Source organism: Amphiura filiformis, chromosome 9, assembly GCF_039555335.1.
Source record: "Amphiura filiformis chromosome 9, Afil_fr2py, whole genome shotgun sequence".
NCBI classification, from domain to species: domain Eukaryota; kingdom Metazoa; phylum Echinodermata; class Ophiuroidea; order Amphilepidida; family Amphiuridae; genus Amphiura; species Amphiura filiformis.
In genome coordinates, this window is record NC_092636.1 from 15524115 (window position 1) to 15541255 (window position 17141).

The 17141-nt window shown below is 36.9% G+C and overlaps 1 protein-coding gene across 1 annotated transcript in view; it reads right to left on the minus strand.

The window, feature by feature from the left end:
* The window catches only part of LOC140160677 (nonsense-mediated mRNA decay factor SMG8-like), a 45786-nt gene that overhangs the window by 16939 nt on the left and 11706 nt on the right, over positions 1–17141 (minus strand). The window contains 13 exon segments of the mRNA XM_072183961.1: positions 1018–1161; positions 2728–2883; positions 4046–4133; positions 5535–5677; positions 6591–6694; positions 7375–7476; positions 8901–9022; positions 9899–9987; positions 10833–10907; positions 12263–12374; positions 13509–13576; positions 14629–14712; positions 16074–16199. Of these exon segments, the coding sequence (XP_072040062.1) occupies positions 1018–1161; positions 2728–2883; positions 4046–4133; positions 5535–5677; positions 6591–6694; positions 7375–7476; positions 8901–9022; positions 9899–9987; positions 10833–10907; positions 12263–12374; positions 13509–13576; positions 14629–14712; positions 16074–16199 (1413 nt within the window).

Genomic DNA, 17141 nt, shown 5'->3' on the forward strand with positions numbered 1-17141 from the left:
AAACATAATTAGACACCAAAATCGGACGTGGTTAACTATGTAATAACAGGATAAATAAGACAATTTGCTATAAAGTGATCAAAAATAGAAAAAAGGGTATGTTGAAATTGACATTTTGTACCCATAACCTGTACATTATTAGTCAAAAATTGGGATTTTTGGGACCATCAACTTAGTATCAAAACACAAAAAATACAAAACAAATCTTATGTTCCTAGTAACAGTAGACTACATTCTTTCAGATGCAAAAGACTAGAAATTCATATCTGGTGTACACCTAAAGTTATTAGGTGTCAAAATTTACCGATTTTAAGCGCCATTTGTGGCTGAACCACTTTAGGGGGCCTAAAATTCTGTAGGGGGTCAAGAAATTTCTCTTTTTTTGAATTGCTCATAGACATTGGCACATGGTTAATCCATTCTGAACATAATTAGGACCTATAAGTGCACTGTGACATTATCATGGGTCCTTCAAAATCAAAGATAATTTGATTGAACAGTACGGCGTGCTGATTTTGACCCCCTCTGAAATCCCAACGAAATTCAAATCTATCTTTTTGGCATTAGGCATTTCAGACACAGCCAGTGAGTGACCACATTCAAAAAGAGGGTCACAACTGATTTAATTAAGAAGAAAATGCCTCTCAAAGAGAGCGCTTTGTCATTTGGACACCTTAAATTCCCAATTTTGGTCAAGGTCGCCAAACTTAGATGGCCCGCCATTCGAAACGAAATTGAATTTGAATTTTTTCTTGTGACCTCACCTAGGGGTCCATGAAAGGTACCCCTGAGCCAAAGGAAAGCAAAATCCAAGAGGGTGGGTGTACACTCAATCTGTTTTGATATGGACTGACCCAGAAGGAAGTGGCAGGACATCATGAAGCAGATGGCACCACTCAACCCCAAGTTGGAGTGAACGCCATAGGTAGGTCAAGGTCTATAGGGGGTGGCTCAACTTACCCCTTGGCTCAACTTACCCCACTCTCCCCTACTTAAAACTTAAAGACACCAACTAACCTTAAGTTCAAATGGATCATCTCTTTGCACCACTGTGCGACCACAATTGCATGCTGCTGGTGTGTGGTTGTTATTTGTGTGAGGGCGTCTTGGTAATCGCGCATCAATCTCAGGGTCAACTACATCATCTGGTAGCAAGTGAAGCTGAAAAGTAATTTAAAACCATGGGTAATAGAAAAAGAGCAACTTATTAGTGCTAAAGAAATTGTATTTGCAATAGTTTGCTATTGTTCTTTAACTCTGAATTTGAATTTAATTTTGTATACCAAGTCTGTACAGTATACAAATATTGAATGTTTATGAGTTCAATGGTAAGAATATTTTCATGAGGTGAAATATGGACTGTTCCATTCAACGAGGCTTTGCTCAGTTGAATGGAACAGTTCATACTTCACCGAATGAAAATTTTCTTTCCATTGAACAAATAAAAACATTTAATATTTGTTTTATATAACTCATAAATAAGTTCCCTTGCTTCCACTTAATTTTATAAATCACCAGGAAAACAAAATAAATTAAAAGATATCTAAATGCATATTTATTTTAGAAGCAACACCCGCACCTATAATTGGCGTCGGCGAGTCGAGGTGGAAACATCGCGCTATACGCTCGTGCATCTGTCAGCGTTGCTATAGTAGCTCTGCGTCCGTGCAATGGAAAAATAAATATTGCACGGACGTGGAGTGCAATAGTCCTTTTGCAGCTGGCTGCTAAAAATAGCAGAAATAATCAATAGTAGTTGGCCAATCAAATGACAGGAAACTTTGTATGAGTTATATAATATTAACTATTTATATGGTGGGGCACCACCATAACAAAGGACAGTTCCAATTATCAAACATATTTGATGAGTTTCTGAAACAGGGATCAAGAAATATCCTTTGAGGAAAAACAACTGGCAACTCTTAAGATCAACATTTCTAGCATCGGTTGCCAATAGCAGTCATCATACCCATGAAGTTTTGATAAAGGCAACTGGTGTTGCTGAAACGTAATATCGATCATGTAATATCATTTTTACTGGTATCGATCATGTGAGAGAGAGGAGACGTGCATTCCCGAGCTGCATGAAGCCACAAAAATGGACATTGATACCAGTAACCTGAAGATCAGAGATCTCAAATCAGAGATAACATCACTAAGTATGGCTAATGACAAATTGGATCAACATATTGATGACCTGGAACAGCACAGTAGGCGCAACTGTCTTCTGCTACACAGAGAAAAAGAAAACACAACTCAAACATGCATACAAGAGCTAAACAGAAGACTGAAACTCTCTCTTACCACAGATAAATTTGATTTGGCACATAGAAAAGCCAAAACCGGGTAGTGATTAGCCATGTTCTATAATTATAAAGTTTGGGTCGATCCTTCATGTAATTATTTCGTGTAAGCTAATCCTAACCCTAACCCTAACCTAAACTAACCCTAACCCTAATTTTGTGTATAATTACATGAAGGAGTAACAAAAGTTTGTCTCTTATACAGCTCGTGCAAAGGTGTATGGCACCAAAAAAGATCTCAAAGATAGCAGTCTTCTCATTACAGAAAGCCACACCCCTAACATATGATCTTACTACGCAAAGCACAGGACAATAAAGATTTTTCAATCATTTAGACCTATGCTCATTCACAGCAGATACAACATTGTTGTATTCACACATATCATGAGGTTGTAATGGAAAAAGGAAAGCATTTATGTGTTACCTTATGTGTACAGTGATGACCGGTCAAGCTGATCACTTCACATAGTTGTCTGCCATTCTGCCAAAATATTTCGCATTCCTCCTGCAACTGTTCAGCATACTTCTCATACGCTGGACCTCTAGCATGCTGTATGTACACTTGTAATGCTTGACTTAACTATGAAAACAAACAAAAAAACAGTATACTAACTATTAGCTACATTTTTCATCACATACATTGTAAAACATGCTATATGTTATGAAGAAATGTGATAGCCTACCTCAGGCAATTAGTATAGAAGGTCACCACGCATTTTCAAATAATGCTTATAAGGTTGGGATTTTGGGGTTATTTTGAACTCGGATAGTACCCATGTAATTTAGGTGGCGAGTATCCAGGTACCAGTATCACCAGGGATGCCGTCAAAGTGGAGTGCAAATTTTGCACATAAAAACAAAGAAAGTTTTATAAATTGTCTCCAAACAGGTGTGTGTGAGTAGCAATGGTATTTAGTGAAAATATATTCTTGAAAAATATTTAATGTAATCAGAAGCTTTGTTTGACATTGAACTCAGGCCTCTTGTAATTGCATTTTGTGGCTAGGGACCAAGGCCAGGGCAAAGCTTGTAAGACATCAAATAATGACCTTCAGGCAGGGATAGACTTTGGTTTCAGTTTTCTACTGGTCCTCCCTCTTGGAAGTAGTACATATCAATAGGCCTACTATCGGAGTAAAAAGCGGCCGTATATTTCAAATTTGTTTGCAACTCAAAGATAAGAATAAATAGACGTACAATCATTAATAAAAATATAAATTACACACAGGTGGAGCAGAAACTGTGCCCATTTATGTCCATCACTGATTATAATCTAGTGGCCCACTTATAATCTAAAATCTAGTGGCCCGCAGGGTCAGCATGTTGGAAGTTTGCTGGCCCGAGGCAAAATCAACTGCCGCTGGGCCACCACTTAAATCTGTCCCTGCCTTCAGGTAACCTTGCACCCAATTTCAGACCCCGCATACCTTAGGGATGCGCAAGCACCAAGAGCCCACCCAAAAAATCCCAGTCGCAATGCTCTGCGTGCCAGCCATAGGCATCAACATAAAAAGTTTTGAGATAATATTTTCTCAAAATATCAAGAGTTATCTTAAGAACCACTGAACCAATATTAGGCTTGTTTGTACTCATTTCAATGCTGATTCCAAATATATTCATAAAAATTTACAATTCTGAAATTTTTGAGTTTAAAAACATATGTTGAAGCCTATGGCTAGCATGCAGAGCATTATTGCATCATGCATGTACAGAGCTGTAGACACTGTGCGCATATTTCTTACCTTAGTATTATGAACAATACTGGTATAATGAGATGATGCATTCTCTTGGTAGGTTCTAGTTGCAATGGGCAGCACTTTACCACACCGACTGATTAAACAGATATATAGAAACAAGATTACTCCTCAATCCACAACACTATGGTCCGTATGCCCAAAAGAGTTAGACCGGGTCTAAAGTTAGACCTGGTCTAAGTGGAATTAAGTCCCATCAGGAAAGGTCCTTAACTATTATTTCTTTCCAATAGTAGCTAGCAAATTTTAAAGATTTTAATGCAAAGTTCAAAAATAATACAAAATAACTTGCAAATGTAAAGGAAAATGTCCTTTCTCCTGAGACTTAATTCCACTTAGACCAAGTCTAACTTTAGACTTGGTCTAAATCTTTTGTGTATACGGACCTCTAAATTTAGTATATTATTGTAGATTATCAGATTCAGGTCATGTCTGTGCTCTGGGTTTATACTTTGTAGGATATGTACAACAGGTTTTTTCATTATCTAAACAGTCATTAACCCTAACACTGAACACTGTATTTTGCTATCGGAACTTAAAGAAGAAATGAAAAAGGAGAGAAGATGAACAAATAAGTCACTAGGTTCCATGCGGAATTTGAACCTTAGACCCCTCGTGTGCCAAGCACATGATCCCCGACCAGAAGCAACAGGAGTTTCACGCATATGCGCATATAGGACTTAGGATGATTGCATCATGGCATCACATGAGATGTATGCATACGCAGTGTTTATCCTCATGGTATTTTGTGGTACTTATGGGTGTTAGGTTTAATAGTCCTTCAGCTTTATAGATATATGTGAGATAATCACTTCCAATGTTTGATAGCAAGCCATTTATCTTCTAGTAAAGTGTATAAAACATTGAACTTGCATGTTATACTGACACTGTAATATCTTCAAAAAGATTGGAACTTGCTAGTGCTAATAATTGGGGTTTGGCTTTTTTTACATCAAGCATATCTAGGCATGAACTGCTGAATGTCAGGGAAATAAGACTGCTGAACCTTCAACCAGGATATGTGACCAGTGTCTGGTTATTTTTACAGGACATACAAAAAAGTGCAGCCAACACTGATGAAACTGACTGTATGACTGTATCACAAACTTTATCATAGGTTATCTGATTTTGAACCAGCAACCTCTCGCACATAAGCAAAGCCATAACCAGTGTTACCATGAAGCTGCTCCTTTTCTTGATCATCACTGACATCACCATCTCCAAGGAATTTGAGTCTGTCAGCCTAATTTACTCGCCTTGGGGTACATCATAGCTGGACAATGATAACAGGGACTGTCTTTTGGAATTTGCAGGAGAGCATTAAATAGCTCTTCTGTTGCCTTCAAGGAGAGCTGTTTAGAGCATTTACAATAGCATGTAAGGAGAGAACGGTCAATTAAGGAGAGCGATTTCTTTTGCTCTCCTCAAAGGCAGTTCCTGTGATAAGCCCAATATTGATAGCAAGTACACTACTTACGCTTCTGAGAATCTCATATCAAGATCTAGTGCACTCTGCAGTGATTTAAAATGTGTCATCTGTTTCCTATCGTCATCCCCATCACCAAGGAAGAAATCATACAGCTTACTGGATACCTCTAACCACTTGCTATAACTGGGTACCTAGGAAAATGCATGACAAAAAGCTGTGATAATTAGGAGAAAATCTTAAATCACAAAATAGGCCATGACAAGTTATGTAAATTTGGTGTAATTTGTTATGTAGTTTTGCAACACTACATACACTACAGTCACAGTAGTCACAATTCTCAAATTTTACAATTTTTTTTTACTTTGTTTTATAAATATACCTTAAAATATCCAAAATTTGTGGTCAAAATTGAAAAAAAAAGAGTCCGCAAATTTTGATCCTTTTTGACCCATATTTTAAAAAAGATCCATAACATTCTACAGACTGAAAATGTAAGTTATTTAGGATTTAGAGGAATTTTGGCCCCCATCTTTGATTATAGGAAAAAATTGGTAGGTGCCCCTGGGCTTATATTTCTTCTTTCATCCAAAGTAACATACATGCCAAGTATGGTCGAAAGGGGGAAAAGGCATTCAATCAATGTGCGTTTTACCTACTTAACGCAAAACTGACAGTACGAATCATGAACAGAATACAATGGTAGATTTCAACAGATTTGAAAAGTTTCGTGATTATGCACTAATAGAGGCCGTCAGCCTTTCGCCATCTTGTGGGTACAAATGATACGCGTGTTCATGCGTCAGACACTATGCGCAGGGCGCAGCTTGCCACGCAGCTGTTATCACGCATCGACACAGTGATTTTGCTGTTCACGCATGGAGATCGAACGACCATCGCAGCGGGTACCCACAAGATGGCGGCATATGACGTCACGCTGACGGCCTCTATACACCTTGTCGCATTACTTAAATTTCAGGTTCTACATCATCTTCATCTCCATTGTTTTAATTTATTTTTCAAACTTTTGGGGCCAAACGTGACAGTGTTTTTTAATTTAAAAAAGGATAAGATAAATATATTGTTGAAGCGAAGACAAAGACATACCTCAAAGTGTGCAGCAGAGCCGCTCCTGGATAAATTATCATCAAATCCTTTATGTGAAAGTACCAGCTTAATGTGATCCCAAAGGAAGCCTTTCAGACTTTCACCTACAAAAGAAATCATGATTTAAATATCACTATTTCACTCTTTCCAACTCGTAAAAAGTATAACATGGCTCACGACAGCTATTGCAAATTGGTGAGAAAATATGTGATGTGTCATGTCAAAAGGAGACACTTTTGGGCAGGATCGTAAATGGAGAAATAGCCAAAAATCTGGCTATTTCGATTTTTTTCACAATTTGGGATTGTTGCGAATTTGTGATGTTATTATTGTTAAAAATATTGTCTGATAGTTTCTGACCGGAATATAACTGGCATCTTGTATTTTGTGAGACATTTTTCAAGGTAATTCCTACTCTCAACTTTGTCAATAATATTTTAATAATACCATAACTTACGAACTCAATATCTTCGCTTAGAAATATCCTATTTCATTGAGGAAAACGGCGTTGGGGAGCAAAATATCTCTATTTTAAGATTATGTAAAAACCTCAAAATTGATAACCTGCCCAAAAGTGTCTCCTTTTTGACATGACACGTCACATATGCGTCCAGAATGACAGTCGGGCACGTACAGTGTAAAGCTAGCCAGCGTTGACTTGCTTTGTAGTATCAGTTGAACAATCGGATTACATTATTTGTTTGAAGTGGGCAGCAAAGCATTGAATTTTTGAACAACAATTTCTTGAAAACTAAGCTTGAGAGTATATGATTTTATTCATTACCAGGTATAGAGTTTTCTTCTATCTTTGGTATCCCATCAATAACAGACACGCTAGACATCTTGGTAGATGCTCTGATGAATTTGTAATTGCTCAAGCTTGGTCCTGTAACATAGATACAAAATACAATATCAATTAATATCAAATGATCCGCTGATCAACAAATACAAAATATGGGCTATTAAAATCCACACTACCCACTGGGAGTATGAATTTCAAAATTTATACTCCCCTGTGGAAGATATTTCCAAAATCCTCCACAGGGGTAGTGTGGATTTAAAATGGAATAGGCATGATAACAATCACTCCAGTAACATTCTTCTTAATAACAGTCAGGGGTCAAAATATTTTTTTTTTCTAGGGGGCTATTTCCAATTTTTTTTAAATAAAAATCGCCCTGTATTGTTTTACAATGGGGCTCTTTTAAGCTTCAAGGGGGCTACTTTATTTTACATTGAAAATCAACTGTACAGAGAAAATTGTATGTAAATTAAAAATAATAATATAGTATTACGGCCTTGTAGTATAGACTACATGTATTTATTAATCTACCTATCTTGTTTCAAATTATTTTATTTATCTAGTTTACATTTATTTATGTACTATTATTTAGGCCTATTTATTGTTATATTTTTCATTTCACATTCATTATTTTATTCTTTAGTTCTGATGTTTAGTTTTTGGATGGGGGCGATTGTTGTACTTTTGTAAACAAATTTCGCCCTGGTTCACCTTTGTTCGCCCCCGTATTTTTTGATGCCTGATAACAGTGAGCAGGCAAGATTGCCAAGCCTTTGATTTGGTAGCCCAATTGGGTGACTTTTTGAAGATTTTTCCCACAACTTCTGAACATTTCCTGAGTTACACAGACTATCCCTGATAAACAGGACTTAAGTCTGATACTTATGGATATGAGCAGTCAAGGGTAAACAGTACAAACAACACATTACATACAATTCTTAGTCAGTGGGAGTGGTCTATTATGTAGACACATAATCTGATTGGACAATCGCATGATTTTGGGTGTCGTCTATCAGGCTGTGGACGACCCCACATCATCATTAGTGTTGAGAACACGCTCATAGAGGTGCGCGTAATCCGCGTATGTATCATAGACGCAGTGCGAAATACTCGCATGTGCTAGCAGTACGCACAACAAAAGATGTGAAGTTGTAAACAAGTTTTGTTCATTTTAGAAAAAGGGGAGTTTTTATGACGGTAACTTAATTTTTGCTTTAAAAAATAGTTTACAGTTATTAAAATAATATTTAACTGACTAAGAATGAGAATAAACGATAGGAATTTTTATTTTGACTATCCTCTACCTATGATAGACGACAGGCAGGTCCAATATTTTTATCGTAGTCCTACTCAAAATATTGGACCTGCCTGTCGTCTATTACACGGTAGAGGATAGTCAAAATAAAAATTCCTATCGTTTATTCTCTAAGTGTACGAGATCAATTAATGATACTTACCTGCCAGCCTTATATAATCATACAAACAAGGGAAGAGGATACTTGACATACCTGTACTAGTGTCGTGACTGATCTGTCCTATCAGAAAATCTAGAGGATTGGTTGTGGTTCTTGATTGAGATATGATGTGTACAAAAGGTTGGTTAGCAGGTAGAGTGAATAGGCAATGAGATCTGAAGAAAAAAAATTAGAAAATTAGTTTCTCTCAATCAGTGGGTAAATGTCTTGGCATATACAGCTGACGATGAACAAAATTCCATGTGACCTGCTACCACGAAATGAGTGTGAAGTTGCAAGTTGGTAGTCGTGAGACCACCTGGCTGATGAGTTGGCTGTTGTTTGTTCACCATGCACCTGTGCAAGCCAGTAGTATGTCCTTTGTGAATGTTCCATTGTGCCCCCTTTCACAAAGGACATGCACAGATACTATTGGCTTGAGCAGGTACGTGTGAAACATAGAAATGCCAATGCAGTATCCAGGCAGGATGTCTTGAAACTACCAACTTTCGACTTTGCGCTCATTTCGTGGTAGCAGGTCACGTATTTGATACACACACAGCGACTACAGTACTGACGCAGACGCACACATTGTGCCGACTTTGAAGGCACGCATACCTGCAACAGAGACGCAGCACTGCGCACTGTTTACCCACTGTATACGCGCGCGTTGTCACTTTGTACTTCAGAGTGGACAAACTGTACTCATCCTTTCACACTTAATGACATGAACATGCAGTGAAAAAACAAAAGAGGACAAATCTACAGGCAGAAACGGTGCTGGGGGATGGGTGGGGACAAAGTGAATTTCATTGATGGGGAAATCAACCAATTTTGGGTTTTTACTGGGGAGGAAACAGGGGGGCAAGAAAAATATTGGGAGGAATGTTTGAAAACTGAATTTTCTCCTTACAGCATGAATATTAGTTACTGTAAGTGTGATATGGAACTTACATAAATGAAAACTTCTTATAAATTGAACTACAACTTCAATAGTTTGTCTTGACAATGTTATAATTCAGATTTGTATGAGAAAACAATTTCATACTTACATATTATTAGTTAACACCCTGCTTTTTCTCAGTATCCTATAAATCTGATCTTCTGAACTATGCTGTAACCTCTGAATAGGTGTCAATTTCTGAATATAACAAATTAAGACAACATTAATCAGCAAGTACTAAGGCCAAGTAAAATTAATAACATGTATATTGTTACGAGTCGTAAATGACTCAAGGCCAAAAACATCTTTCTCTCAAATTCACTTCAGAATGCACAACAAAACATTGATTAATTAAGTTAAGAATATCTGAGTCTTTTAATCAAAAGAAAGTGTGATTGAACAATACTTGTGTGAGTCAACATAAACACATACAAACAATCATACATATGTGACACGATCTGGTCCATGGGGGCCAAAGGCGGCAAATTTGAAATTGAGATCAAGGTAAAAATATGGAGTAAAAAAACCCAATGAAAAAATAAGAAAATAGACATCATAAAACTTCATAACTTTAGAACAAAGTATGCTAAATATTTGGTATGTTCAGTATTTGATAGCTTAAAGTTTGACGTAATTATAGAAACTCAATTTTCAAAAAAGCAGATCATGTCACATATAACTCTTTATATATATATCTATATATATATATATATATATATATAACTCTTTAGCAAAGTTACTTATCCAGCAGCCTTCTTTTTGTTGTTGATATTAGAAAAAGAAAAAGAAAACAGCAGTAGTGACACAGTTGTAGCCCCATTCAAATACATGTATAATTTCTCTGATAAGTATAGAAATATTACAGATTCAGGTAAAATGTCTCATTTTGTCTTTAATACATGGCTTTCGTCTTAACCACTAGCAGGATATGTTAGGTCATCTATGACAATGACATAGGTACCAAAATCTGAATTTTGATGATTTTTATGATCGTCCGGATGAGCAAATCACTAAATACGCCTTCAAGTAAGTAAAAGTCTTACCCTATGTTTAGCTCTGTTGCCTCCTCTTTGGTCTACATCTATGTCTGTAATTTCATCCTCTGATTCAAGATGGGACTGCAAAAGCAGAAAATACATGTATGCAATCAGTATAGCCCATATGGCAAAGTGTTAAAATAGTGTTAAAATAGTAAATGACACACAATGATGTGCACGTTGAGTTGCAATGGGTTCAATGTTTGGATGTATATAATTCAAATATTGAATAAAATAGAAGGCTCTACTGTTTGGACATTTCAACAAACTTGAAATGCATCAAAGTACACTATTTAATTAGATGGAATGATCAAACTATAGAGGCCTCTTATTTAGAATTAATATATTTTACACCATCAGCGCTAAACTGAGTATATTTATGCAAGTTTATGCATATTATAATTATTTAAATGAAGATCGTAAACAATACAGGTGTATGTTGAATGATACCAAGCAAGGCTCCCGCTAAGGCAAGTCTGTGCGTCCAGGATGCGATTTTCTATTGTTGGACGCACTGTTCAGCAAGTTGTATCAACGCCTTGCATTCGAGTGGACGCACAAGAATTTCAAATTAAAATTAAAATTAAGTATAAGCTTACTTTCCATGAAATCAAATAAATATTTTTATTATTTTTTAAACCTGCATCATGCATAAATGAATATTTTAGCAACATATAGACCAATGGACCAATCAGTAAACGAGTTATTGACCTTTCACCTTTCATATTTAACCACTCCCATTTTGCGACACAACTTCCAGGGTCAACCACTCAACAAAAATTCTTACGGTAGCGGGACGTGTGTACAACTGTAAGCTTTCGCTCAAACACGAGAGCAAAAATACAACTTTCTAAATTATCGTACAGTGTCAGCAAATTTGCATTCGCATAATTTGTTTTTGACAATAATATTTTTTACGGATGCACAAAAATTTTGTGGGACACACATTTCCCGACCAGGTTTTACAGTTGTGCGTCTGATCGGACGCAGAGTTTTTGAAGGCTAGCAGGAGCCTTGATACCAAGAACAACTCTATATTGAATAATGCAAATTATATGTACAAATATTCCGAGCAACTAACATGCTTGCCATACCTCAACCAGACACTGATTATTGGGCTATTGCAGTTGAAATCCGCACTACCCCTGTTGAAGATTTTGGAAATATCCTCCACAAGAGTATATTTTTCAAATGTAAATGGTCAGGGGTAATAATTTTGAAACCCATACTCCCTCTGTATTATGGCTTTACCTATATCTTCCACAACTGGAGTGAGTTTTTCAAATGGAAGTTGTCCCACTGTCTATTCTATTTGAATCTTGTACGCCCTCTGTGTAAGACTTAAACAACATCTTCCACAGGGGTAGTGTGGATTTTAAATGGAATAGCCCATTTCTGATAATGGTCAGTTTCTCACCCTTTTTCAGTTAACCTACCTGTTGACAGATGAATAGGAGTCTTGGTGTACACATGCGTCCTGTGTTCTGCCATTCTCTACTCACAGCTAATTCACCTAGTTCATCTGATAACAGAGGCAGCAGCTTCTGCCTGCATGTACAAACAAACACAAATTCAAATTATACTTGGATAGAAACAAAATATCACTCTTTGCAGCCCAAATTATCCTCATTTGGTGAAGAACTGTCACTCTAACTTGAATGTGACTAAAGCCCACAGTGACTGTAGGCTTTTTGACATTGGTGGGGATGGGATTTCTTTTTGACATTGGTAGGGATGAGGTTGGAAACATTTCTTGAAGTATAGTGAATCCAGCCCCTTTTGGCAACAGATTAAGTTATGGTACAAATTGTGTGTATAGCACACCAAAATTTTGCTAAACTGGTGAATTATGGTGCAAAAGTGGAACACATCGGCGTGTGAAGCGGACAAAAATTTGCACTTTTGGGGCAAAAAATGACCAAATATGAGGCTAATTTGGTCAGAAACCAACATACAGGCGTATTATGTAGGATGATTGTATGGACCATCCCCTTATCAAAATATTGGGCTGGGATTCATTCCCTATCCCTCTGGGATTTACGCCTATGGTAGCTAAATAATCACTGCAGCTTTTTCATACTAGTATACTCTGTAACTTTTGAAAGTCATAAATGTTCAAACCAACCAAGTTACCAACACATGTTTATCTCACAGAAATACCATATCTTCAAGCCCAAATTTACAGGTAGTTTTAAAGAACCAATCTTGCTGATTATTATTACAAAATCAAGAAAATAAATTTCAAAATATATGCTAAACTGAGCTTGATGATTTAGCAAAATGAAATTTCCACAACAGTTTGCGTACGTAACAAAGACAACGTTTACAGAGTCTGAAGTTGACTTTTGTCAAATTTGAACTCGGCTTCCATTTCATGTGTAAACAGGGTCACTGCGTTTTGAACTCGACTTCAGAAGTCGACTTCTAATGATGACCCAGAGCAACATTTGTTGAATTTAAACTCGACTTTTGCAGTGTAAATGAACATGCAATTAGAAGTCGACTTCATAATGGTAATTTGAAGCACGTGCAAGTAATGATGTAAAAGTCAAATTCACAATTTGTTTTGAAGTCGACTGCTGTGTAAACACCCCATCGACAAATAATTTATGCTAATCCTTAGTCACTATCTGAAGTCGATGTCGCAATTGAAGTCAACTTCTCTCTGTGTAAACCTCTTACCTTGTACTTTCCAGAGCTCGAAATAGCTGCACCAACGATAAATCAAAACGACATTTTGGCTGGCTGACCTGTGTGAGACAATATATTAAATATCACATTATGAGCTTTAATAACATTTGCAGTGGCCAGAGTATCAGCCCGAGTATTGGGCTATTCCATTGAAAATTCACACTACCCCTGTAGTAGATTTTGGAAATATCTTCCACAGGGAGTATGAATTTCAAATGGAATGAACATATTAGGTAGCTCCATTTGAATTTCATACATTCTCTGAAAGATTCAACCCAAATCTTCCACAGGGGGAGGGCAAGGTTTGTATGGAGCTGCCTAATATGTTCGTTCCATTTGAAATTCATACTCCCCCTGTGGAAGGTATTTCAAAAATCTTCCACAGGGGTAGTGTGGATTTTAATTTGGGATAAGGACCTTGATCATAATTCGAAAATTTGAACCAAACAGGTGTATTTTTTTATGAGGAAAAGCAATCAAGTGGGTATTTTTATGGCAAAATGGGAGAAAGTACCCCTGAATATCAATTTTACCACAATTTTGTTAAAAATACTTCACAACACAAGTATTCCATTACCTGGTCTACATGTTTTACACACAATGCAATTGTTTTATGTAGACTAGACTAAAGTTTACTCTTGGTTGGTTTCAAGTAGCTCTCGGTTCACACAAAATCCACATCAACTGGGCTCTACTTTTTCACAAAGTAGAGCCTGTCAACTACATCACTCTAAATGTAGGTCTACTTTTCTACGTAGTGGTAAAAACTTAACTATACTGGCTGATTATGAGCTGATCAAACTATAGCAATATCTTTTTATAACATTTTCAGTAGATATGCATGATTATGTGTATTACACTGCTCCATATAGGCCACTGTGTTGTAATTTCGTTCTGGTGTACCAGAACGTAATTCAAATTTGACCACATTTTTGCTAAACGAATAATTCTGCAAGAAATGTTTTGTACATAAACATTATGTAGCCAGAGGTTCCCAGTGGTATAAAAATCTCAACTTTTTTCTTTTTAGAAAAGTGGGGGTGATGAGGCTGTGGATCACGAAATATCCCTTTAAGCAATGTTTTGAGAAAAAACAATTACATTTACTTACCAATACAACATGGCAAATAGTGAACATATATAACAAGGCTCTTGCAAATTGGTTTTCCTCACTTTTCCATAACTGATGGCATTCCTGGTGTAAACAGAGGAAGGAAATTAATTGTATGTCTTGATTACCAAATTACGGAGTTCACATTTGATACATGGGTATTTGGGTAATCTCATCTGGTCATATATAATTGGCTGCTAAGACAAAATTGGGCTATTCCATTTAAAATCCACTCTACCCCTGTGGAAGATTTAGCTAAGAACTTCCACAGAGGGAGTATGAGTTTGAAATAGAATAGATAGTAACTTCCATTTGAAGTACTCATTCCAGTTGTGGAAGATATAGGTGAAGCCATAATACAGAGGGGTGTAGGGGTCTCAAAACGATTAACCCTGACCAATTACATTTGAAATTCATACTCCCCCTGTGGAAGATATTTCCAAAATCTTCCACAGGGGTAGTGTGGATTTTAAATGGAATAGCCCAATGAGAGCTAGGTAATCATGACAAGGTGAGATTACCTGTGTACCCAGGTAAAGTCTTAGCTAGAAATTGAGGTTTGCCCTTCATTTGAATAACATAGCCTGCCCTAATTTGACCTTTAAAACATTTACCAGACTTCTACAGTCCACTGGGGGTTCAAAGAGTCCAAATGTGTGTTGCTATGGCCTTATTTTGCAAATCTGGTCAACTAAAACAGTAAAACGGTCAATAATGAACTTAAAATCTGAAGTTTGATTTTGCCTGACAAATGGCTCATTTTGCTTGAACGCATCACATATTTCAGTTTGTCCATCCTCCATAAAGTCATTCAAATCATGATTTCTTGGGCTTGCATAATTTTTTTTTGATCCTCGCATTATAAAAATCATGTCTCGTGTTGTCTTACAGAGTGTAAACATTTCAAATTAATTTTTTTGGACAAATTAGACACTCTTAAACTTTCAAATTATCACAAGTTTTAAAAATAATAGTATAAATCTAACATATGAAAACTAACATGATGATCAATGAAGTTCTCTTAGTTACCAGACCCAGTGACAGTGTTCTAGCAACGCCGGTCGGCGCTGGTCGGGGAAATCCGGCACAGAGTCTTCCCGAATCCCGACCGGCACTAAGTTACATGTATTGGTCACTGGCGGTACAAAAATCTTTGAAATCACAAAAATGCACAACTACAACCAGGATGTTGTGTTTTTTACCTGAGAGAACAGTAAGAGATATGAATTAGTCCATGTGGGGTGATTAAATAAGAGATGAATTCTACTGTGCTGTAGCTGTGTATAAGGATGGAGAACAGCTACACCACAGACAAATTCATCTCTTAATCTCCCTACATGGGCGAATTCATCTCTTAATCTCTCTCCTTACACACAGTCAGCTACTAAAATTAGCTATAACTCTGCCCAGTGAGCCTGCCCTTAAGACACAGTCTAAGCACTTACTGAATGTGACATATTGTGCTGTATCCTGCGACACAGTCTAATCATGGTTGTGACATCATAAACGGAGACTAGGTGTAAATACACAATGTTTTCTTCCTGGTCGTAGTAGCATTCTATGTAACACTGCTGCAAATGAAATCAAGAAATATAACTGTAAAAAAATGTCAATATTAACAAAGAATAAGATCCAACTAAATACAATTTGATTTGATCACTATCAATGCAAAATCTTGGGCAAGATCATTTATATCAACCTCCTTGTACATTGTACACTATGCCAAAAAAGAAACTTATAATTTTTCACAAGGTCATATCTTAAAATCCTGTCCATCAAAATAAACTAAAATTACACACAGGGTTGCCTCAATACTCTACTCTAAACACATATCAGTAACCAATCAGTGGGCCAACTGACACAACCGCAAAATGCACTGATATGGAACAACTTCCTAGACCACATTCGCAGCCCTATTGGCACCCAGCAAAAGAAATCTGTGAGAATGGCATCTTGAATCACAGGTCACAGCCAACAATTTTAACAACATTAAGTTAAAAACATTAAAGAGAGTCAAAACAAACTTACCAGGATCATCATGTCACATGTCCAAACAAATAATGAAGTCCTTTAGTAACGGGAAGCATGGGGCAATCTTCCCCAGGATATCATCAGGAACTTGGTTGGAAGCATGAGAAGCAGGTGCACAGCATGCGTGCAAGCGCACGGTTAATTGTTTGGACATGTGACATGATGATCCTGGTAAGTTTGTGATCTGTTTGTAAGTTTGTGACCTGTGATTCAAGATGCCATTTTCACAGATTTCGTTTGCTAGGTGCCAATAGGGCTGTGAATGTGGTCCTGGAAGCTGTTCCATATCAGTGCATTTTGCTATTGTGTCAGTTGGACAACTGCTTGGTTACTGACATGTGTTTAGAGTAGAGTATTGAGGCAATCCTGTGTGTAATTTTAGTTAATTTTGATCGACAGGATTTTAAGATACGACCTTGTGAAAAATTATATGTTTCTTTTTTGGCTTAGTGTAGTTTGGGTATAGATGTATCATCCAATAT